The sequence below is a fragment of the Oncorhynchus gorbuscha genome, linkage group LG04 (genome assembly GCF_021184085.1).
Source record: "Oncorhynchus gorbuscha isolate QuinsamMale2020 ecotype Even-year linkage group LG04, OgorEven_v1.0, whole genome shotgun sequence".
Lineage (NCBI taxonomy): Eukaryota > Metazoa > Chordata > Actinopteri > Salmoniformes > Salmonidae > Oncorhynchus > Oncorhynchus gorbuscha.
In genome coordinates, this window is record NC_060176.1 from 20,893,672 (window position 1) to 20,917,397 (window position 23,726).

Genomic DNA, 23,726 nt, shown 5'->3' on the forward strand with positions numbered 1-23,726 from the left:
TCTTTATACTATTTTCTACATTGTAGAAATGTAAATGTAATAATAGTAAAGACATCAAAACTATGAAATAACACATTTGGGGGAAAAAAAGTGTTCAATCAAAATATATTCTATATTTCAGATTCCTCAAATAGCCTGCTTTGCACACTCTTGGCATTCACAACCAGCTTCATGAGGTAGTCACCTGGATTGCATTTCAATTAACAGGTGTGCATTCTTAAAAGTTAATTTGTGGAATTTCTTTCCTTCTTACTGCATTTGAGTCAGTCAGTTGTGCTGTGACAGGGTGGGGGGTATACAGAAAAAAGCCTTATTTGGTAAAAGACCAAGTCTATATTATGGCAAGAACAGCTCAAATAAGCAAAGAGAAATGACAGTCCATCATTACTTTAAGACATGAAGATCAGTCAATAAGGGACATTTCAAGAACTTTGAAAGTTTCTTCAAGTGCAATTGCAGAAACCATCAAGCGCTATGATGAAGTTGGCTCTTGTAAAGACCGCCACAGGAAAGGAAGACCCAGAGTTAACTCTGCTGCAGAAGATAAGTTGTTCTAGGCACCAGACTGGTGACAAATTATTGGCAAAGCTACTGAATGTGCGTATTTCACATCAAATTAAACTATTACATGTTTAACACCGCAGAAAGTCAACGACATAAACACATTGCCTGAAATGTAGTTCCAAAACAAGAGCCTGACTAATGTAATTAGGAATATATGCTGAGGGCTATGAATTGATATTCATGCGGAAACTGTGAGGAGGTTCCTTTTGCATTTCTTCACTCCAATTCCTAACAGCCTGGAGAACTACGGCATTGAGGAAATAAGAAAAGCCTGCTGCAACACTAAAGATAAGACTGGACAGGCTTCTTAAAATGTTCATACAATTAAGCATAAATGCTTTTAGTACACTGAAACAACCTTATTACACTCAACATGCTTATCAGTTCATACATTTTTATATTAAGACATTTGTCCTGTTGCATAGCAAGTTCAAATTAGATTTCCAGAAGTTGCAAATCAAAAGGCCATTTTGCTTTTCTTCACAATGAGAGAGAGCATTCCTCTGAGAGCCAGCTGAAAGGTGTATAATTATTGAATTCGCTCCAAATAAATATTTCCACAGCAACTGTTTAAATCCATGTGAAAATAAGAGTTATTTCATATAAAAACATTTATCTATCTACACATGAAAATGAATTAATACATGTGAATTTCCTCACCATAAGTGCTTAGAGTTGATCATAGAATTTATTCACAGCAGAGGCAAATAGACTCTTAGTTTTAAGGCAGATAAAGCTTTTTTGTTATTTTTAAAGGAAAACAAACCAATACACTACCAGTCAAAAGTTTCAGAACACTTACTCATTCAAGGGTTTTTCTTTATTTTTGACTATTTTCTACATTATAGAATAATACTGAAGACATCAAAACTATGAACTAACACATATGGAATCATGTAGTAACTACAAAAAGTGTTAAACAAATCAAACTATATTTTATGCACTCAAATGCATTTCAATTAACGGGTGTGCCTTCATAAAAGTTAATTTGTGGAATTTCTTTCCTTCTTAAAGCGTTTGAGCCAATCAGTTGTGTTGTGGTAAATGACCAAGTCCATATTATTGCAAGAACAGCTCAAAAAAGCAAAGAGAAACATCAAGACATGAAGGTCAGTCAATATGGAACATTTCAAGAACTTTGAACGTTTGTTCCAAGTACAGCCGCAAAAACCATCTAGCGATATGATGAAACTGGCGCTCATGAGGACCGCCACAGGAATGGAAGACCCAGAGTTACCTCTGCTGCAGAGGATAAGTTCATTAAAGTTACCAGCCTCAGAAATTGCAGCTCAAATAAATGCTTCAGAGTTGAAGTAACAGACACATCTCAACATCAACTGTTCAGAGGAGACTGTGTGAATCAGGCCTTCATGGTCAAATTGCTGCAAAGAAACCACTACTAAAGGACACCAAGAAGATCATCTTGCACCCAGTCACCTTTTGGGGTGGCCAGAAAACCAGAGCAATGGACATTAGACCGGTGGAAATTTGTCCTTTGGTCTCGAGTCCAAATTGGAGATTTTTGGTTCCAACCGCCATGTCTTTGTGAGATGCGGTGTGGGTGAACGGATGATCTCTGCATGTGTATTTCCCACAGTAAAGCATGGAGGAGGAGGTGTTATAGTGTGGGGGTGCTTTGCTGGTGACACTGTGATTTATTTAGAATTAACCAGCATGGCTACCACACCATTCTGCAACAATACAACATCACATCTGGTTTGGGCTTAGTGAGAGTTTTTTCAACAGGACAATGACTCAACACACCTCCAGGATGTATAAGGGCTAATTTAACAAGAAGGAGAGTGATTGAGTGTTGCATCAGATGACCTGGCCTCCACAATCCCCTACCTCAACCAAATTTATATGGTTTGGGATGAGTCGGACAGCAGAGTGAAGGAAAAGCAGCCAACAAGTGCTCAGCAATATGTGGTAACTCCTTCCAAGACTGTTGGAAAAGCATTCCAGGTGAAGCTGGTTGAGAGAATGCCAAGAGTGTGCAAAGCTGTCATCAAGGCAAAGAGTGGCTATTTTTAAATACATTTTGATTTGTTTAACACTTTTTTTGTTACTACATGATTCCATGTGTTATTTCATAGTTTTGATGTCCTCTCACTATTATTCTACAATGTAGAAAATAGTATAAAGAAAAACCCTTGAATAAGTAGGTGTTCTAAAACTTTTGACCAGTAGTGTATATATTATATTTCATAGATCAATGCCCTGCTATTATACATATAAAAAATGTTACCTTTGCTATCATTATTACTGGTGGAAAAAGCGCAATAATAAATCAATTTTCAAACCGGCTAATTGTGAACTACAGAGTTTATGAGACCTGTGGGTATTCAAGCTTGCTCCAGTTCCACAAGTACACCATCACAGTCTTTTGGGTGGAGGAACATGACAGGTTTCCCATGAGCGCCTATCCGTGGTTTAGCTGACAGGGTTCTAATGTTCCTAGCCTTCAGATCCACTATCGCTGCATTGATATCATCAACCTGAAATCACAAAAATAACATACAATATGATTAGATTAGAGAACAGATGAGGGGACAAGGATAGAGAGTGAACACAACCCATTCATGTGGGCTGAACAGCATATGCAGCATTGCTAAGACTGACTCACCTCAATGCAGATATGGTGCATCCCACCAGATGTGTTCTTCTGTAGGAAGCCTGCAATGGGGCTCTTCTCCCCGAGTGGGTGCAGCAGTTCCAGCTTTGTGTTACCCAGCTCCACAAAGACAGTGTAGACTCCATGCTCAGGAAGGGGAACTTTATCGCTGACCTGAGCCCCCAGTACATCTCTGTAAAGAGCAGTGGCTTTCTCCATGTCTGGCACAGCTATAGCGATGTGATTTAGCCTTCCCAGTTTCCAGACAGATCCTGGAATACCTTGGCAGAGTGGTGTTGAGTTTGAAATTGTCCTCAGCATTGGAGAACAAGTGTGACGAACACATTTTGAGAGACCTGTAACTAAATAAATCAATTATTTAGTTCAGCCATACAATGCCATACAGTTTTTTGATGAGTACGAATCGTATTTGATTGAAAATGCTACCTGGATAAGTCAAGTAGCTAGCAACAGGAAACACTTGCTAAAAGTAATTCTGCACTAACAACGGTGGATTTACCTTACTTTGTTTTGTAGCCCGAGATAAAGGTCTAAAGAGACTGTTTCTTACATGTGAAACAATATTTATCTGCTGCAAAATGGCTAACAACAACAGATAGCTATCTATACGTACGTGCAACCTTCAACACCGACGCCGCCATATTTTAGAAGATTCGTGCAACGTAGGATAGCGAATGGCTTTGAATGTCAATACAATGGGATAGAGTACACGTATATTGCTTTTCAATTAAACCCCGTACATTGCCATTGTAAATACAGTTATTTGGGATATTAATGTTGTCTATCTAGCTAGCTACGTCTAAATCTGACCTGCTATCCGGAACTTTATAGCACAACAGAGATTGTTTCCGGGGGGATAATATTTTCTTGTTATACACATGTTCCCATGTGAGCAAAAACGATGGCTACCGGGGACATAGGTAACACGTTGGACGACTGTTTAAAGCTACTCAACATAAAGAACTGCACATCCAGAACATTTTCTTATGTAAGTGCAACATTTCTATAATAATATCTCGATATGTTTAACTTAAAATAAATTAATTCACTTGCTGCCATCGTTACACAATGCTAAGGCTAGCTAGCATCTGTCAAATCAAAGTTTATTTGTCACGTGTGCCGAATACTTTTTATTTTATTTATTTATCCGTTATTTTACCAGGTAAATTGACCGAGAACACGTTCTCATTTGCAGCAACGACCTGGGGAATAGTTACAGGGGAGAAGAGGGGAATTAATGAGCCAATTGTAAACTGGGGATTATTAGGTGACCGTGATGGTTTGAGGGACAGATTGGGAATTTAGCCAGGACACCGGGGTTAACACCCCTACGATAAGTGCCATGGGATCTTTAATGACCTCAGAGAGTCAGGACACCCATTTAACGTCCCATCCGAAAGATGGCACCCTACACAGGGCAGTGTCCCCAATCACTGCCCAGAGGCATTGGGATATTTTTTTTTTTTAGACCAGAGGAAAGTGCCTCCTACTTGCCCTCCAACACCACTTCCAGCAGCATCCGGTCTCCAATCCAGGAACTGACCAGGACCAACCCTGCTTAGCTCCAGAAGCAAGCCAGCAGTGGTATGCAGGGTGGTATGCTGCTGGCGACAGGTGAAGGTAGACCTTACAGTGAAATGCTTACTTACAGGCTCTAACCAATAGTGCAGGGGAAAAAAGGCGTGTGTGTGTGTAGGTAAGTAAGTAAAGAAAAAAAAAACGGTAAAAAGACATTTGAAAATAACAATCGCAAGGCTATATACAGACACCGGTTAGTCAGGCTTATTGAGGTAGTATGTACATGTAGGTATGGTTAAAGTGAATTTGCATATATGAAGAACAGAGAGTAGCAGTAGCATAAAAAGAGGGGGTGGCGGGACACAATGCAGATAGCCCGGTTAGCCAATGTGCGGGAGCTCTGGTTGGTCGGGCCAATTGAGGTAGTATGTACATTAATGTATAGTTAAAGTGACTATGCATATATGATAAACAGAGAGTATCAGCAGCGTAAAAGAGGGGTTGGGGGCACACAAAGCAAACAGTCTGGGTAACCATTTGGTTACCTGTTCAGGAGTCTTATGGCTTGGGAGTAAAAACTGTTGAGAAGCCTTTTTGTTCTAGACGTGGCACTCCGGTACCGCTTGCCATGCGCTAGTAGGGAGAACAGTCTATGACTGGGGTGGCTGGGGTCTTTGACAATTTTTAGGGCCTTCCTCTGACACCACCTGGTGTAGAGGTCCTGGATGGCAGGCAGCTTTGCCCCAGTGATGTACTGGGCCTTACGCACTAACCTCAGTAGTGCCTTGCGGTCGGAGGCCGAGCAATTGCCGTATCAGGCAGTGATGCAATCGGTCAGGATGCTCTCGATGTTGCAGCTGTAGAACCTTTTGAGGATCTCAGGACCCATGCCAAATCTTTTTAGTTTCCTGAGGGGGAATAGGCTTTGTCGTGCCCTCTTCACGACTGTCTTGGTGTGTTTGGACCATTCTAGTTTGTTGTTGTGGACACCAAGGAACTTAAAGCTCTCAACCTGCTCCAGTACAGCCCCGTCGATGAGAATGGGGGCGTGCTCGGTGCTCCTTTTCCTGTAGTCCACAATCATCTCCTTAGTCTTGGTTACGTTGAGGGATAGGTTGTTATTCTGGCACCACCCGGCCAGGTCTCTGACCTCCTTCCTATAGGCTGTCTCATCGTTGTCGGTGATCAGGCCTACCACTGTTGTGTCGTCTGCAAACTTAATGATGGTGTTGGAGCAAGCAACCATCTGCAAGCATTCCCTGTTTGGTTAGCTAGAACACATCATCAAATATTCTTAAAGATAGCCCAGCAGCACCGATTCACTTGATTCTAGTAATTCAGCTACCCTTGATTAGTGTGGGTACTGGGATAGAACAAAACCCTGCACGCCCTGTGGTTTTCAAGGCCAGGGTTGGTTGAAGAAGACTGTTAACGTTATTAACCACTACTACTTGAAGAATACTGTTAACAACAATTGCTTTTTGTATTTTTTCTTTGTGTATAGTGTTCACTTAGTGAATAAATAGAAGAGGAGATGAGAGATGGAGATTTGGAAGATGAAGATTGGCAAGGAGAAGAACCACCCATGCTTAAAACTGCTATGGATGCCTTGAGAAGGGATAACACAGACGAGGACTCTGATATAGATTTTGATGCGGACGCATTAGAAAAACAAGCTCAACAGAAGAAATGCTTAGCAGGGAGAGAGTCAAACCACTGGGTCCTCCATCAGAGGTTGATGACCAGTTCTTCAAGGTCTCAGAGATGGAGTCCTTTCTGGACTATATGGACAGAAGAGAGGGGAAGGAGGGGGATAGTGATGTAGACTACTTCCATGACTTGCCCTCTGGGGATGAAGATGATGGCGTAGACCTCTTCAGTGAAGATGTTTCTTCCAAAAAAAAACAAGCACAGTATGTATCATATAGTTTTTCTCTCTGCCAGACCTAGCTACTATTCAGCTACTTGTGTTTGGTGGTGTTTCTGGTCATTATTGTAGACGAACACACTGAATTCCTATTAATGTATTATGCTCTTTCTGTAGCTGAAAAGTTCCAGGAATCTGAAGTACAAAGACTTCTTTGATGCTGTGGATGATGATCCTGTGCAAACAGCTGACCAATCAGATGCAGAGGATGAGGACAACAGTATGGATGGACTGCAAGAAGATGATGATGAAGAAGAAAATGAGTAAGTGGCTGATGCAGGAATCTCATGTGAATGTCATGGTTGGAATTGCATTAATAGGGAATATAGGGCAGGGATATTTATTTTCTACTTAAGAGTTGTTTGTTCCTTTGCTGTTTTAGGGACTTTGTTGAGGATGACGGGTGACCTTTAACCTACCTGCAGAAAGTGATGACAGTGAGGGAGAAGACATGGCGGACATCTTTGGAGGAAAGTCTCAAAATGCAACAAAACCTGAAACCAAATGATCCTTTGAGAAACGACAAGACAAAGGCAAGCTTTTCCTCGAGGGCTGTTTTAGAATATCTAAATTAGGTTGGTTGTCATTTCATTGACTTTTTTTCATCTGCCGTATATATAACTTTATGTAGCAGGCTAATGAAACTGTAAATTCTTACCTTACACAGATGGCTGAAAAGATCCAGGATTTGGAAAAGGCTGTCATGGGAGAAAAGCCATGGCAACTAACAGGAGATGTGTCTGCTCAGACTCGTCCAGAGAACAGCCTTCTTGAGGTTGATGTGGCATTTGACTCGGCCTCCAGGATGGGTACGTACCACATGCTTGTCAGTCTGTTCAGTTTAAGCTGTCAGTCCCATTGGAGAAGGTTTAGTATTTTACTTACTGCAAGTTTGTGTGTTGGAGAGGGTGCTTGTTCAGTCAGGTAACATTTGCTCTGTTTTCTCTCAGCCCCTGCTGTAACAGAGGAAACCACTTTGCAGCTGGAAGACATCATCAAGCAGAGGATTAAAGACCAGGTCAGTGTCTAGACAGGTCAGTGTCTAGACGGGTCGGTTGTTTAGCAACAAAAACGATGCATGTTCAACTATGGGGCGAAACAGACTGGGTTGGCTTAGATTTAAACTATATTTAGTCGCCAATGTTTATTGAAAACATACATTTTCACAATGAGAATTGTCTTTCAAGTACATCGTTATAGTTGTTGGTTAGCTAGCTAGTGAATTTGAGCCATTTTAGCTTAGACATCGGTCAAAACACCTCAAAACAAGACATAGTATCGAGAATAAGATGAAACTAGCTGAAAAGAGTCACCTATGATTCCCCACATGGCAGCTTCTTGTCATTGTTGATAACTACTGTATCTGGCCATTCAGAATCACAACAACACACCAACGTCTGCACCACGTACAAAAGCATTCAAGTGTTGAAGTCAACCAATGTACTTCTGTGTTGTCTACCATATTAGCCTTTTAGTAGATTCTTAACACTATTTCCTTTCTGATCTTAGGAGAAGAACAAGGCTGGCGACGTGCTGGTTGACTCTGAAAAGACCTCCACAGACAAGAAACGAGAGAGACGCAAGAAGAAGAAGGTGAAGAGCATCAAGATGAAGGAGAAGAGACGGAAACTGAAGGACAGAACTGGAGAGAATAAGAAACAATCAATGGCAGAGTGTGGCAGAAAACCTCAAACTCACAAAGGAAGGCAAATCAACATTATTAAAGGTCAGTGTTTTCTTTCTCTCTTCATGTCTCATTTTTATATTTAGTTAACCTTGTCTTTCAAATGCAAGCACCTCCATTATATTTCTTTGTGATCAATATAGACTGACAAGGCCATTGTTCTCCACACATTTTCATTTGTATTTATTACAATAGCTAGGATTCAGCTGTCTGCCACAGTTGCAAATAGTTTCGTAAAAATATATATATTTTTTATTTGTTCTCTGTTCAAGGATGGGGGGAAGGATAAAGCTCTCCGCTCCTCCTCCTCCTTCTTCTCCCAACTACAAGACCAAATGAAGAGCCAGATCAAAGGAGCCAAGGACCCGGGCTCCAAGAATAAGAAACACAAAGAAGTCTCAGCCAGCAAACTCAAGTTGTAGCATTTATTATGATGCATGTGTTATGATAATTCATATTTCTTGGTACAGATTTTTTTAAACAGGAAGCTGCAATTTGTTAAACAGTGGTCGATAGTTTGTAATTTGCAATAATAATAAAAAAACAAAGCTTGTCATGCTGTAATTTATTCTAACTTTTTGTGACCAATTAGATTCACACTTTTAATCTGTTCAGCTAATCGATCTGTGGGCAGCAGGTAAAACATTGGCTGATGTGCCCATGGGCAAGGCACTTAACCATAATTTGCTCCAGGGTTGCGATACGATTATGGCTGACCCTGTAAAATGGATGCCAAACTCATTCCATGGAGGACCTAGTGTTTTTCGTTTCAATCAAGACCTAGACAACCAGGTGAGGGGAGTTCCTTACTAATCCATGAGCGAAAACCCGCAGATACTTGGCCTTTCATGGAATGAGTAGACATGCTGTAAAACCACATTTTGTTGCACCTATCCAGTGTATGTGATTATTGTTCAAGGTTCACACTACTACTTGCAGCTTCATTTTCATTTGAGTGAGTATTTAAAAGGGTTTTCTGATCTAAAAATGTTGATCTGTGGGGTGTAGTTATGAAACTCAGCCTTGCTGCCCTGTGCAGTTTGACCAGCTATATTGTGGTCATCTTCCTCAAAGCATATCTGGCTATGTGGCAAGCGTACTGTACATTCATGGCATTGGGTCTAATTTCTTTGAAATCTAGTTTATGGCTCTCAAATCCACTATCGCCTTCTAGTGGTGTAAACAGCAGGTGTGACACGCCCACGTTTTGCACATTTCCCGTGACGTCACTCTGTCTTTTTCGGTGTTATTGAAGGAGGAAGAGTCGCATTCACGGAAGTCAAGCAACTCGACAAGTTGCTGTTAACCTAGCTAACAGGTAATGTAAAAAAAAAATGTGTTCATTAGATATGAAATGTAAAGTATAATATATACGATGCTTTTTATTGTTTGGTCGTTTTTTAAGGTAACTACTGTAGCTAGCTGGATACGTTTTATTCGAACAGCACTGCTTTGTTTATCAGACGTTAGCTAGCTATCTTGCTAGCATAGCTAACAACTAACGTTAGTAGTGAACTATATTTCTTCATCCTTGTTGTGCAAACTAACTAGTTATCTCACTATTTCCTTTACTATGCGATCCATCAACATGGATTTAGTTAATTAAAATGTTTATACTTTCTGCATTTCTGATAGAGGTGATGTAAGCTAGTTAGACGGTTATTGGTTTCAGGGGTAGATACTGTTAGCTTTTTAGCTACATAGCTCAATACCTGCCTGTAGTTACTGGTGTGGCCATCAACCCGCTCACATGATGGTGATGACTCACTAGTGTCGAAACCTCTCCTTATTCCCTCATCTTCTTCATCTTCACGTTCTCTGAACAAAGGATAGGTGAAAACAATATGGTCGGTGATGACAGTATGTCAGTGTGGCAAATAAATTGTCAGACTTGCCAGTATGTATTGGCTCCTCTTTTCAAGACCAACTTATTTTGTTTCCTTAGCTGGCCATCATGCTTGGGGGAGGATTCAAAGCAGAAAGACTCCGGGTCAACCTCAGACTGGTGATCAATCGCCTGAAGCTCTTGGAGAAAAAGAAAAGTGAGCCAGGCAACAACCGTACCAGTCAGGGGTTTTCTTTATTGTTACTATTTTCTATATTGTAGAATAATAGTGAAGACATCAAAACTATGAAATAACACATATGAATTCATGTAACCAAAAAAAGTTTTAAACAAATCCAAATATATTTGAGATTCTTCAAAGTAGCCACCCTTTGCCTTGATGACAGCTTTGCATTCTTGGCATTCTCTCAACCAACTTGATGAGGTAGTCACCTGGAATGCATTTCAATTAAGAGGTGTGCCTTGTTGAAAGTTCATTTGTGGAATTTCTTTCCTCAATGCATTTGAGCCAATCAGTTGTGTTGTGACAAGGTAGGGAGTAGCCCCATCTTCTTCTACAAAAGATGGGGTAAAAGACCAAGTCCATATTATAGCAAGAACATCTCAACATCAACTGTTCAGCGGAGACTGTGTGAATCAAGCCTTCATGGTCAAATTGCTGCAAAGAACCACTACTAAAGGACCCCATTGATAAGAGACTTGATTAGGCCAAGAAACCCAAGCAATGGACATTAGACCAGGTGGTGAGGGTAGGCAACAACATCTCCTCCCCGCTGATCCTCAACACGGGGGCCCCACAATGGTGCGTTCTGAGCCCTCTCCTGTACTCCCTGTTCACCCACGACTGCGTGGCCACGCACGCCTCCAACTCAATCATCAAGTTTGCGGACGACACAACAGTGGTAGGCTTGATTACCAACAACGACGAGACGGCCTACAGGGAGGAGGTGAGGGCCCTCTGAGTGTGGTGTCAGGAAAATAACCTCACACTCAACGTCAACAAAACTAAGGAGATGATTGTGGACTTCAGGAAACAGCAGAGGGAACACCCCCCTATCCACATCGATGGAACAGTAGTGGAGAGGGTAGCAAGTTTTAAGTTCCTCGGCATACACATCACAGACAAACTGAATTGGTCCACTCACACTGACAGCGTCGTGAAGAAGGTGCAGCAGCGCCTCTTCAACCTCAGGAGGCTGAAGAAATTCGGCTTGTCACCAAAAGCACTCACAAACTTCTACAGATGCACAATCGAGAGCATCCTGGCGGGCTGTATCACCGCCTGGTACGGCAACTGCTCCGCCCTCAACCGTAAGGCTCTCCAGAGGGTAGTGAGGACTGCACAACGCATCACCGGGGGCAAACTACCTGCCCTCCAGGACACCTACACCACCCGATGTTACAGGAAGGCCATAAAGATCATCAAGGACATCAACCACCCGAACCACTGCCTGTTCACCCCGCTATCATCCAGAAGACAAGGTCAGTACAGGTGCATCAAAGCTGGGACCGAGAGACTGAAAAACAGCTTCTATCTCAAGGCCATCAGACTGTTAAACAGCCACCACTAACATTGAGTGGCTGCTGCCAACACACTGTCATTGACACTGACCCAACTCCAGCCACTTTAATAATGGGTAAATGATGTAAATATATCACTAGCCACTTTAAACAATGCTACCTTATATAATGTTACTTACCCTACATTATTCATCTCATATGCATATGTATATACTGTACTCTACATCATCGACTGCATCCTTATGTAACACATGTATCACTAGCCACTTTAACTATGCCACTTTGTTTACTTTGTCTGCACACTCATCTCATATGTATATACTGTACTCGATACCATCTACTGTATGCTGCTCTGTACCATCACTCATTCATATATCCTTATGTACATATTCCTTATCCCCTTACACTGTGTATAAGACAGTAGTTTTGGAATTGTTAGTTAGATTACTTGTTGGTTATCACTGCATTGTTGGAACTAGAAGCACAAGCATTTCGCTACACTCGCATTAACATCTGCTAACCATGTGTATGTGACAAATAAAATTTGATTTTGATTTGATTTTGAATTGGTCTGATGGGTCCAAATTTGAGATTTTTGGTTCCAACCACTGTTTCTTTGTGGGACGCAGAGTAGGTGAGGTGGTGATCTCCTCGTGTGGTTCCCACTGTGAAGCATGGATGAGGTGTGATGGTGTGGGGGTGCTTTGCTGGTGACACTGTCAGTGCTTTATTTAGAATTCAAGGCACACTTAACCACCATAGCTACCACAGCATTCTGCAGCGACGTGTGGTTCCCACCAGATGACCTGACCTCCACAATCCCCTACCTCAACCCAATTGAGATGGTTTAGGATGTGTTGGACAGCAGAGTGAAAGAAAAGCAGCCAACAAGTGCTCAGTGTATGTGGGAACTCCATCAAGACTGTTGGAAAAGCATTCCAGGTGAAGGTGGTAGAGGGAATGTCCAGAGTGTGCAAAGCTGTCAAGGCAAAGGGTGGCTACTTTGAAGAATCTAAAATATATCTTGATTTTTGTTTTGGTTACCACATGATTTCATAGTTTTCATGTCTTCATTCTACAATGTAGAAAATAATAAACATAAAGAAACCCTTGAATGAGTAGGTGTGTCCAAACCTTTGACTGGTACTGTACACACACACACTGTGCAAGCTGTAGTCTCTGTTATTTAAAATTTTTGTGTCTGATTTGTCTGTAAAATAAATGCTTACAGAATGGATCTTCTGTCCCTTTGTAGCTGAGCTAGCTCAGAAAGCACGGAAGGAGATTGCAGACTACCTGTCAACAGGAAAGGATGAGCGAGCACGGATCCGTGTGGAACACATCATCAGAGAGGACTACTTGGTAGAGGCCATGGAGATCCTAGAACTGTACTGTGACCTGCTGCTGGCTCGCTTTGGCCTCATCCAGTCCATGAAGTAAATGAGCCTGCCTAGAGGACTCGGAAAAGATTCTCCTTGTCCAATTGTTTATTTCCTTGCATCATGTCTCCTTGCTGCCTCCTCAAAACACATTGGATGAGGTTAGAGAGGGGAGGAGCCTTGCGACTTCTCTTCCAACGCATTTTGAGACTGAGACGAGAGAGGATGCAAGGAATCGAGTAAAGACAATTGAAAGAAGAGCCAAAACTCCTTTCCCTATTATGGGTGTTTTGAGTTTATCCTTCAGGGCTCGACATTAACGCTTGTCCGGGACAGGTAAACAATTAGTTGGACAAGAAGAATATAGATTTACTGTAAATTGTCTGGAAGGACAAGTTAAAAAATGAAATCCTAAAATTGCGCCGATCACAGTTTTGCAGTCATGAGATGATCAAAGCTCAGAGCCTATTTGTTGATATTCCTTACTAGTTAGTGGGTTATTTGCCCACTGACGGTACATTTTTGATTAGCAAACAGATCATACGGCCATGATTGTCCTGGAAAAGTCATGTGTACATCCCCTGCATTTCTACCAGTGTGATTGGGCCTGAGGAGAGAGATTGTCGCAGCTAGACTATGGCCTATAAAATAATGATACACTAACAGATGGACTAGTTAGCCAATTCAAAACATATCATGTAGTTTGGCTGGTTATCTTGGTAGTTAAGTATTTAGCTAATAGCATGTATTGATGTCCTTCAAAAATGTTGTCCAGCACTTCTGAATAAATGACCGTCGCGCAGTTGATGAATGGGTGCGTTAACCTACTCCTGTTATATATATATATATTTTTATTATATATATATATATTTTTTTTTATTAAAAAGCATCTCAAACACTATTCAACACCGGGCATGTCATTTTGACAGTGTTTAAAATATTCTTAGAATAGCTAGGGCTGGGATGAAACCAGTGTCGCAATATTTCTTCCATGAGAACCCAAAGCAGTCCCAACTCTTTGGTCCTTTAAAAACCGTCTGTATGTAAAATATTGTGTGCTATAGCTCGTAAAATACAGAAATATGACCCTGGATGAAAAATGTATGTTTGTTTCCAACATAGGGCTGTTTTCCTAAATCCGCTTCGTGTTTTGTTTCCTTGCCCCGATAATGACGAGTATCACCCGGGTCCTAAGAGTAGCCTAATTTTGAAATTACTCCTATCCTGTCAATAGATCTCCACGAAAACCTTCATATTTCAGCCTTACATGGTTATAGATAAACATATATTTGAGAGTTACCTTGCTTTGAAGTAGCCTACTTAAGCCATTTGATCCCTTATTCATTTAATAGTATTTGGTTGTAATTGTAAAGTTAAAATGATTTGTGTTATTTAAGGATTGCCAACTATCCTCCAGGAGAGCCTTAAAGGGCGGCAGGTAGCCTAGAGCTTTGAGCTAGTAACAAAACTCGCTGGTTAGAGTATCCGAGTCGACGAGGTAAAAAATCTGTCATTGTGCCTTTGAGCAAGTTACTTAATACTAATTTTCTACAGGGGGCGCCGTACTACTGTGGCTCACCCAGTAAAACGACAAGTTTCACTGCACCTATCTGGTGACACAACATTTGTATTTTTTTTAAAGGGCTGTGTTCGATTTTGAGACAGTCTGAATATGCAAAGAAGTCTATAGGCAGAGGGTGGCTTACATTTTTCTGATTCTCTGTATGGTAATGATAATTGTTTTGTAAAGTGGTTCCTTGCATCATACAACACCCATGTTAAGTCACCCTTTTGGCCCATGATGTTACAGACCATTTTTAATTTGAGCCTTCAGACAAGTAAAAAATCTGTCAAGCCCTTAACACCTATTTGTCTGTTTCTTGAAAGGGAGCTCGACCCTGGCCTGCAGGAAGCTGTGTCCACTCTCATCTGGGCAGCCCCACGTCTGCAGTCTGAGGTCAACGAGCTCAAAATTGTGAGTAGTATACATTGTGCATTAACATGTCTAGCATGTCTAGTCTCTTGGATTAGTCATATTATACTGCCTAATTTAAACACTTGCATCCTGCCCCTTACCCAATACACATGTAACTATTGAACTATAAATTGTGCCTTCCTGTATTATACTTATGTTACAATATATTATTCTATTCAACTGCCATTTACTTTATGTTCGTATTTTTATCTTTTATGTTTTATTGTTTCATTGTCGAAGAAACCTGCTTATGTTGTGGACCATGTATACCATGCATATCCTCTACATAGGACTAATAAAACTTAACTAGTCCTCAGTAAAAAAATATAAAAAAATGTGTGCATTTTGTACTCTTTTTGCTATGTTGTGATCCTTGATACTGTGCTTTCTCCATACAGGTGTCTGATCAGCTGTGTGCCAAATACAGCAAGGAGTATGGCAAGCTCTGTAGGACAAACCAAATCGGGACAGTCAATGATAGGGTATGCACTTTTAGATGGTCTGCTTCAAGATACAGTACCAGTCAAAGTTTGGACACACCTACTCATTCAAAGGTTTTTCTTTTTACTATTTTCTACATTGTAGAATAATAGTGAAGACATCAAAACAATGAAATAACACATATGGAATCATGTAGTAACCAATAAAGTGTTAAACATATCCAAATATTAGATTCTTTTTTAGATTCTTCAAAGTAGCCACCCTTTGCCTTGATGACAGATTTGCACACTCTTTGTGGTATACAGAAGATGGTCTTTTACCAAATTGGGCTAAGTCCATATTATGGCAAGAACCGCTCAAATAAGCAAAGAGAAATGACAGTCCGTTACTTTAAGACTGGGTCAATATGGAACATTTCAAGAACTTTGTACGTTTCTTCAGGTGCAGTTGCAAAAGCCATCAAGCGCTATTATGAAACTGGCTCTCATAAGGACCGCCACAGGAAAGGAAGACCCAGAGTTACCTCTGCTGCAGATGATAAGTTCATTAGAGTTACCAGCCCAATAAATGCTTGACAGAATTCAAGTAACAAACACATCTCAACAGCCACTGTTCAGAGGAGACCGTATGAATCAGGCCTTCATGGTTGAATTGCTGCAAAGAAACCACTATTGAAGGACACCAATAATAAGAAGAGACTTACTTGAGACAAGAAACACAAGCAATGGACATTAGACCAGTGGAAATCTGGTGTCCAAATTTGAGATTTTTGGTCCAAACACTGTGTCTTTGTGAGACGCAGAGTAGGTGAACTGATGATCTCCTCGTGTGGTTCCCACCGTGAAGCATGGAGGAGGAGGTGTGGGGGTGCAAATCTGTCATCAAGGCAAAGGGTGGCTACATTGAAGAATCTCATATTTTGATTTGTTTAAAACTTTTTTGGTTACATGAATCTATATGTGTTATTTCATAGTTGATGTCTTCACTAGTATTCTACAATGTAGAAAAAAATAAAGAAACCCTTGAATGAGTAGGTATATCCAAACTTTTGATTGGTACTGTAGATATGTGTTTGTTTCTGCCTGAAACATTTCCCTGTCTCTACTTTACCCCATAGCTCATGCACAAACTGAGTGTAGAGGCTCCACCTAAGATCCTGGTGGAGCGCTACCTCATTGAGATTGCCAAGAATTACAACGTGCCCTACGAGTCAGACGCCATGGTCCGAGTGAGTATCTGATGATAACCTGTCTGCCTCCCGCCATTCACCTGTGTGCCTGTCTCCCTGTGCCCACCCCCTGACTGACTCTACTATTTATATACTACCAAGTCTGGAACCAACAGGACCCTGAACAGCTTCTAGCCCCAAGCCATAAGACTACTAAATAGTTAACTAAATACCTGCCCGGACTATCTGCATTGACCCTTTTTGCACTCTTTTGACTCATCACATACACAGCACTCATTGCCTGTCCTGTTGCCTAGTAACTTTATTCCTAGTTATATGTATGTATCTACCTCAATTACATTGACCCAGTACTGGTAATCCGTGTATATAGCCATGTTATCAGTACTCATTTTGTATGCATTATTACTTTACGTGTTATTATTTCTCTGTTTTGTTTCTCTCTGCATTGTTGGGAAAGGCCCGTAAGTAAGCATTTCACTGTTAAAGCCAATTTATGCTTCATCTGAAAATGTGGTCAGAGGCTTCGTATGGAGGGTGTGACGCTCATTGCGGAGCCTCCAGAAGCATGCAGAGGTCAAGCTCTGTGCCGTTTCGCCGGGCACCTCTCAAATTTTGTAACAATGCAAAGGGCCTTGTTTATAGCACCGCATTGACATGATTGGTTGACGGTATGTGAGGGGGGGAGGTCCTGTATGAACGCAAACTCACTTCCTTGACAACTGCTTTGCTGCGCGCGAGAAAGTATGAATGCACCTACTTTTGCAGAGGCCGTATCATCATAAATGTTGCACGGCCAATGCAGACGTTGGATTGATCATGCAGTCCTTTTAGTCTACACCTGTTTACGATGCTGGTGACAAATTACATTTTATTTCTACACCCCCCCCCCCACGCAGCCGGAGGTGTGTAAAGGCGAAGAGGCTGACCTCATAGACGTGGACTCTGACTTCAAGAAGCCAGGTGGTGGTGGTGGTGGCGGCTTCACTGCTGGAGCCATGCCTATGCCCATGGGCCCCCCATCAGCGTTCAGCTACCCAACACCCAAAGGAGCAGTAAGACTTTTTTTTTTTTTTTTCAAAAGTGGCTTGAATGACACCACTCCTGTTTGGAGAGATAGTTGCTTACAGATGGAGTCCGCAGTAGGGGGAAACGGCGCCACTGACCGCTATTGTTCATGCAGCATGGGAAAAAAGTGCTGTACGTATGTGCTTTTCTGTCGCGTGTGCGATGTCAGAGAGGAAAACAGTGTTAGTTGTTTAAGGTAACTTTGTTGTCGTAATATCTCAAACAGACATGGCTGTTTCACCATTAAGGATTCCAGCTTTAATAAATATAGAGATGTTGATTTATAAATGTGATGTTTTTATTTATATTTGTTTTTTTCTTTAGATGCCCGGCCCCATAGGGTTCAACGGCCCCTCTGTTGGCACATATGATGCCTTTAACAACTTCCAGCCTCCAATGAGAGGAGGGCACCCCCCTGAGCTGCCCAGCTGCCCCCCTACCTACGAGTCTGTAAGTGTCAGAGCCCCCTGCCCCTTCTGCTTCTCCAGACAGATGGACAGACGGCCAGTTCACCTTTCAGGGAAGAGGAGTTCATTCTAGTTTGCTTGTGCCATCGCTTGTCTCTGCAGCACAGTGCTATGATACAGGGACGTGATGGGGATTGGATTAGAACAGATAGAATGTGGAAACGGTCATAACTGGTATTAACTGCTAATCACTAACCTTGTGCTGAACTGCTTACGACTGTGTTTTGAATGCTCTGAGTGATTTATAATATGCTGAAACAGATCTACTTGCTGTCAAACTAGTATGTTACTGGATGTGGCAGGGAAGCCATGTTCTTCATAGTGAAGTGAATGCAATTTGAGGTTAATTATATTATAAGCTCTTACTTTTTGCTCATTCTTACCCCAACGGTGTTGACCTTCTCAGCAATGCACTACTTCAATGATTATTCCTCCTCCAATCACATACTAACAAACAAAACATTGTTTTTCTCTGCCTTGTCATGTATCAATACAACTTTAACATTTCAACATGCAGGCAGGGTGATCATGATGTGTGTGTATTTTTCAGATTGATGAGCTGTCTATTAAACCTTCTGATCGATCCCAGGTGTCTGGTAAGTTGTTTTCAATCAATTTTTCCTTTCCTACACGTCAATCTCTTCAGCGATAGTATTGCTTTCTTTTTGCATAACTGTTGCATTGGGGTGTATTTGTAATGTCAATCTAAACATATGTTCTTTCCACAGGCCCCGGGCCTTCATCCCAGATCTACGATAACAACGCCCTCCCTGAGCTGCCCTCAGTTCCCGACACGCTTCCCACTTCCTCCTTTGGAGTTGGACGAAACACTGCGAGCTCTGATGACATCGACTTTGATGACCTGTCACGGCGCTTTGAGGATCTGAAGAAGAAGACTTAATCCTCCAGTATCCCATCATGCAGTGTTGTCAGTCACCGCAGTTACAGGATCAGGAAATGTTTAAATATTTGGATTGGCACCCTTTGCAGTGAAACTCTCCTCACTGTGTAGTTTTACTGATGTAAACATGGACTGTACCTCATTCAAACACACGTGTCTGTCTGGCACACTAAAGGTGAAAGCCCTTTAGAGGGCTATTTGACAGTACATTTTGCAGTACACTTTATTATGGACTGCGTCCAATCAACTGGACCATATAGGTGTCATCTTTATATGAGCACTTTGGATGTTACTGATAGTAACTAGTATTCTATGTAACCTTTCGATCTTTCTCGTTCTGGTTGTCATCTATCCCCTGACTCACAGTATGAGACCATATTTGGTTAATAATCAAATAGTCTTAACTAATAGTGTCTCTCGTCCAGAGACGGGATTGAGTAATCCAGAATGTCAATAGTATGTCAGTGGTGGGTTTCATGAAACTGTTTTTTTTACCTTTCACTGAATCGCCTACTAGAAAAACCTGTTTTCTGGCACACCCATTATGTCGAAATATTCAGGCCTAGGACATTTTCAAGACCGGGTGCTACGGCCTATTTTCGGGTTTTACTCTCTGGCTCTGGACCTTTGGTGACATCTGAAACCGGTTCTTTGACATCTGTTACCTTATATGGGGTGAAGGGATTTAATTAGACTTGATAAAGTGGGGTATCGAGATATGAAATACACAATGCTATTTACAGGAATGATTGTTTTAATTGTACAGCAACCATATGTTGGTAGGAGATTGAAGGCAAGAGTTGGAAAATATTTTTATTTTGTACATTTGTTCTAATAAAATCCACTTGATGTTTTAAAGATGATTTAGTTTAACCCTATACATGCACTTTCCATGTTTGTGTAAAATAACCCATGCAGTGTATTGGTGACTGGAATGCATGATTTCACTGGTGACAGAAATTATACTCTATGAAAAACCACTTGACCATGTAAGTTTGATGTAAATACGTCCCTCAAATGTAATGGGTTCTTCTTCCTCTTTGTGTAATAGAATGTTTATAGTGTGGTTCAGTATGTTATCTATGGATGTGTGCCACACTGCATTTACCATCATCAGAGACCTTCCCATTCTGTAAGTATATTCAGACTATGTACACGTAAAATGCAGTGGTGGAAAAACTACCCAATTGTCATACTTGAATAAAAGTAAAGATGCCTTAATAGAAAATGACTCAAGTGAAAGTCACCCAGTAAAATACTACTTGATTAAAAGTCAAAGTATTTGGTTTTAAAATACTTAAGTATTGAAAGTATAAATAATTTAAAATTCCTTATTTTAAGCAACCAGAAACCACAATTCTTGTGTTTTTAAATTTTGCGGATAGGCAGGGACACTCCCAACACAGACATAATATACAAACTAAGCATTTGTGTTTAGTAAGCCCACCAGATCAGAGGCGATAGAGATGACTAGGGATGTTATTTTGATAAGTGTGAATTGGACCAATTTTCTGTCCTGTTAAGCATTCAGAATGTAATGCGTACTTTTGGGTGTCGGGGAAAATGTTCAACATTTTTGGGGGGGGAAAGTAGTGAAGTAAAAGTTGTCAAAATTATAAATAGTAAAGTACAGATACTCCAGAAAATGACTTAAGTAGTACTGTAAAGTATTTTTACCTAGGTACTTTACACCACTTGTAACATGCCTATTTCTTAATTCATATAATCTTTGTTAAAATTAGTTTAAAGTTTTTTTATTTTGTGAACATGTATTGAATCTTGGAGATGGAAGTAGTTTTGATAAAGGAGAGAAACGGGGCTGGATTTGCTGTTCCAGTCTTACAGCTTGTTTTCACTCATTTACTATGGATGTCAGTAAGGACAGTCTACTCCACCATCCTAAAATAAGACTTTAACACTACCGTACAGTGACCCGCTCACTGCTTTGACTGCTCATCCTCTTAGGTGTAATATAGGATTGTTTGAAGAGTGTTCGATACTAACTTTGATTAGCAAGTGTACTGTATATGTTGTCACAAAGCAGATATTAGCCTATGTTTTTTATGTCTAATAAAGGACGTATTTCTAATTGAAGTTCTGGGGTGGCTAATTTTCTTAGATGGAATTGTTTCTGTGTCATATCTTTTCAAGTGAATAAGTGCTACTGTAATCAAGGAAGTGGGTTGGTAGTGCAGTGTAGATACTAGTGCTGCCACTAGAGAGGGTAGATTACCAGCGTTAGTTGTTTGCAGTAACTTTGTTGTTGTTTTAATATCGCCAACAGACATGGCTGTTTCACCATTAAGGATTCCAGCTTTAATAAATATAGAGATGTTGATTTATAAATGTGATGTTTTTATTTGTTTGTTTTTTTCTTTAGATGCCCGGCCCCATAGGGTTCAACGGCCCCTCTGTTGGCACATATGATGCCTTTAACAACTTCCAGCCTCCAATGAGAGGAGGGCACCCCCCTGAGCTGCCCAGCTGCCCCCCTACCTACGAGTCTGTAAGTGTCAGAGCCCCCTGCCCCTTCTGCTTCTCCAGACAGATGGACAGCCGGCCAGTTCACCTTTCAGGGAAGAGGAGTTCATTCTAGTTTGCTTGTGCCATCGCTTGTCTCTGCAGCACAGTGCTATGATACAGGGACGTGATGGGGATTGGATAAGAACAGATAGAATGTGGAAACGGTCATAACTGGTATTAACTGCTAATCACTAACCTTGTGCTGAACTGCTTACGACTGTGTTTTGAATGCTCTGAGTGATTTATAATATGCTGAAACAGATCTACTTGCTGTCAAACTAGTATGTTACTGGATATGGCAGGGAAGCCATGTTCTTCATAGTGAAGTGAATGCAATTTGAGGTTAATTATATTATAAGCTCTTGCATTTTGCTCATTCTTACCCCAACGGTGTTGACCTTCTCAGCAATGCACTACTTCAATGATTATTCCTCCTCCAATCACATACAAAACATTGTTTTTCTCTGCCTTCTCATGTATCTATACAACTTTAACAGTTCAACATGTAGGCAGGGTAGAGCGATCACGATGTGTGTGTATTTTTCAGATTGATGAGCTGTCTATTAAACCTTCTGATCGATCCCAGGTGTCTGGTAAGTTGTTTTCAATTCATTTTTCCTTTCCTACACGTCAATGTCTTCAGCGATAGTATTGATTTCTTTTTGCATAACGGTTGCATTGGGGTGTATTTGTAATGTCAATCTAAACATATGTTCTTTCCACAGGCCCCGGGCCTTCATCCCAGATCTACAATAACAACGCCCTCCCTGAGCTGCCCTCAGTTTCCGACACGCTTCCCACTTCCTCCTTTGGAGTTGGACGAAACACTGCGAGCTCTGATGACATCGACTTTGATGACCTGTCACGGCGCTTTGAGGATCTGAAGAAGAAGACCTAATCCTCCAGTATCCCATCATGCAGTGTTGTCAATCACCGCAGTTACAGGGTCAGGAAATGTTTAAATATTTGGATTGGCACCCTTTGCAGTGAAACTCTCCTCACTGTGTAGTTTTACTGATGTAAACATGGACTGTACCTCATTCAAACACACGTGTCTGTCTGGCACACTAAAGGTGAAGGCCCTTTAGATCGCTATTTGACAGTACATTTTATTATCGACTACGTCCAATCAAAACTGGACCGTATAGATGTCATCTTTATATGAGCACTTTGGATAAAAAATGGCCTTCCTGATAGTAACTAGTTCTCTATGTAACCTCTCAATCTTTCTCGTTGTTATGGTTGTCACCTATCCCCTTGAGTCACAGTATGAGACAATATTTGGTTAATAATCAAATAGTCTTAACTAATAGTGTCTCTCGTCCAGAGACTGGATTGAGTAATCCAGAATGTCAATAGTGTGTCGTTGGTGCGTTTCTTGAAATTGTGTTTTACCTGCCACTGAATCGCACCTGTTTTCTGGCAAACCCATTGTCGAAATTTCCAGGCCTAGGACATTTTCAAGGTCGTAGCACCCTGTCAAATCAAATCAAATTGTATTTGTCACATACACATGGTTAGCAGATGTTAAATGCGAGTGTAGCGAAATGCTTGTGCTTCTAGTTCCGACAATGCAGTGATGTCTATGTCAGGTTGAAGCAGTGCTACTGTAAATCAAATGAACTCAGTTGATAGTGCAGTGTAGATACTAGTACTGTCACTAGCGGGTAGATTACTATATGAACAGTGACTGATATGAATGCCTCAATGGATGAGGCAGGTAAAGGGTTACACACAGGAGACAGAAACGAGTCTCCTATGCCTTGAGGGACCCATCTCCAAGAGAGCAGGGTTTCATTCAATGACCTTGAAAATACTTTGAAACAAACAGAAAATAAAAATAAGTGTACTTCAACTAACTTTGAAGTGGACCCTTCGTTTTAGGAACTTTCCCAAGGTTTGAGCTTGCAGTACATGACCCAGGATCCTGTAGAGGGAGGCTTGTTTGACACTGTTGTCTTGCGTAGATCTGTAGCATTGCAATGGGAAGTTTTCCTGGAACTCAGGAGTTTGAGGCTTTTTTCAACGCTGTCATAACATTTTGTCTTGATGTGTTTTGCCAGTGGATGTAAGGTAGTGGGGGGGCTCGGT

General features: G+C 41.1%; 4 protein-coding genes across 10 annotated transcripts; 3 read left to right on the plus strand and 1 right to left on the minus strand.

Moving 5' to 3' along the window:
• Nucleotides 1–2,634: 2,634 nt before the first annotated feature.
• Nucleotides 2,635–4,042, minus strand: mcee (methylmalonyl CoA epimerase). 2 transcript variants are annotated; one of them, XM_046345090.1, is made up of 3 exons: nucleotides 3,813–4,042; nucleotides 3,191–3,534; nucleotides 2,635–3,062 (listed from the first exon to the last, which is right to left on the minus strand). In XM_046345090.1, the coding sequence occupies exons 1-3, from the start codon at nucleotides 3,838–3,840 to the stop codon at nucleotides 2,910–2,912; spliced, it is 525 nt and encodes a 174-aa protein (XP_046201046.1). In that variant the 5' UTR covers nucleotides 3,841–4,042; the 3' UTR covers nucleotides 2,635–2,909. The 2 variants fall into 2 exon arrangements, with proteins under 2 accessions (XP_046201046.1, XP_046201045.1); XM_046345089.1 differs by having other exon boundaries at nucleotides 3,191–3,540.
• Nucleotides 3,830–8,882, plus strand: LOC124033138 (U3 small nucleolar ribonucleoprotein protein MPP10-like). Of its 4 annotated transcripts, none has more exons than XM_046345087.1 (8): nucleotides 3,830–4,187; nucleotides 6,222–6,630; nucleotides 6,762–6,907; nucleotides 7,070–7,177; nucleotides 7,312–7,453; nucleotides 7,595–7,662; nucleotides 8,154–8,370; nucleotides 8,601–8,882. In XM_046345087.1, the coding sequence occupies exons 4-8, from the start codon at nucleotides 7,076–7,078 to the stop codon at nucleotides 8,615–8,617; spliced, it is 546 nt and encodes a 181-aa protein (XP_046201043.1). In that variant the 5' UTR covers nucleotides 3,830–4,187; nucleotides 6,222–6,630; nucleotides 6,762–6,907; nucleotides 7,070–7,075; the 3' UTR covers nucleotides 8,618–8,882. The 4 variants fall into 4 exon arrangements, with proteins under 4 accessions (XP_046201043.1, XP_046201040.1, XP_046201044.1 ...); XM_046345084.1 differs by having other exon boundaries at nucleotides 3,832–4,187; nucleotides 7,027–7,177; XM_046345088.1 differs by having other exon boundaries at nucleotides 3,833–4,187; nucleotides 7,027–7,219.
• A 643-nt stretch (nucleotides 8,883–9,525) lies between these two features.
• Nucleotides 9,526–21,206, plus strand: LOC124033823 (IST1 homolog). Of its 2 annotated transcripts, none has more exons than XM_046346179.1 (10): nucleotides 9,526–9,646; nucleotides 10,274–10,370; nucleotides 12,951–13,131; nucleotides 14,962–15,049; nucleotides 15,448–15,531; nucleotides 16,608–16,718; nucleotides 17,576–17,731; nucleotides 18,069–18,194; nucleotides 18,762–18,807; nucleotides 18,940–21,206. In XM_046346179.1, exons 2-10 carry the CDS (start codon nucleotides 10,283–10,285, stop codon nucleotides 19,110–19,112), a joined length of 1,053 nt encoding a protein of 350 aa, XP_046202135.1. In that variant the 5' UTR covers nucleotides 9,526–9,646; nucleotides 10,274–10,282; the 3' UTR covers nucleotides 19,113–21,206. The 2 variants fall into 2 exon arrangements, with proteins under 2 accessions (XP_046202135.1, XP_046202136.1); XM_046346180.1 differs by having other exon boundaries at nucleotides 18,801–18,807.
• Nucleotides 21,207–21,341: 135 nt separating this feature from the next.
• Nucleotides 21,342–23,399, plus strand: LOC124033824 (IST1 homolog). Of its 2 annotated transcripts, none has more exons than XM_046346182.1 (3): nucleotides 21,342–21,618; nucleotides 22,183–22,228; nucleotides 22,361–23,399. In XM_046346182.1, the coding sequence occupies exons 1-3, from the start codon at nucleotides 21,493–21,495 to the stop codon at nucleotides 22,531–22,533; spliced, it is 345 nt and encodes a 114-aa protein (XP_046202138.1). In that variant the 5' UTR covers nucleotides 21,342–21,492; the 3' UTR covers nucleotides 22,534–23,399. The 2 variants fall into 2 exon arrangements, with proteins under 2 accessions (XP_046202138.1, XP_046202139.1); XM_046346183.1 differs by having other exon boundaries at nucleotides 22,222–22,228.
• The last annotated feature ends 327 nt before the right edge of the window (nucleotides 23,400–23,726 follow it).

Coding starts and splice junctions, on each gene's coding strand:
- mcee (XM_046345089.1), bottom strand. CDS start 3,840: ATGGCGGCGTCGGTGTTGAAGGTTGCAC. Junction 3,541..3,812: donor GTCGGTGTTGAAGGTTGCAC/GTACGTATAGAT, acceptor TGATTTATTTAG/TTACAGGTCTCTCAAAATGT. Junction 3,063..3,190: donor TGCACCATATCTGCATTGAG/GTGAGTCAGTCT, acceptor TTGTGATTTCAG/GTTGATGATATCAATGCAGC.
- LOC124033823 (XM_046346179.1), top strand. CDS start 10,283: ATGCTTGGGGGAGGATTCAAAGCAGAAAGACTCCGGGTCAACCTCAGA. Junction 15,050..15,447: donor AGGTCAACGAGCTCAAAATT/GTGAGTAGTATA, acceptor TTCTCCATACAG/GTGTCTGATCAGCTGTGTGC. Junction 18,195..18,761: donor GCCCCCCTACCTACGAGTCT/GTAAGTGTCAGA, acceptor TGTATTTTTCAG/ATTGATGAGCTGTCTATTAA.
- LOC124033138 (XM_046345087.1), top strand. CDS start 7,076: ATGACAGTGAGGGAGAAGACATGGCGGACATCTTTGGAGGAAAGTCTC. Junction 7,178..7,311: donor TGAGAAACGACAAGACAAAG/GCAAGCTTTTCC, acceptor TACCTTACACAG/ATGGCTGAAAAGATCCAGGA. Junction 7,454..7,594: donor TGACTCGGCCTCCAGGATGG/GTACGTACCACA, acceptor GTTTTCTCTCAG/CCCCTGCTGTAACAGAGGAA.
- LOC124033824 (XM_046346182.1), top strand. CDS start 21,493: ATGCCCGGCCCCATAGGGTTCAACGGCCCCTCTGTTGGCACATATGAT. Junction 21,619..22,182: donor GCCCCCCTACCTACGAGTCT/GTAAGTGTCAGA, acceptor TGTATTTTTCAG/ATTGATGAGCTGTCTATTAA. Junction 22,229..22,360: donor TGATCGATCCCAGGTGTCTG/GTAAGTTGTTTT, acceptor TTCTTTCCACAG/GCCCCGGGCCTTCATCCCAG.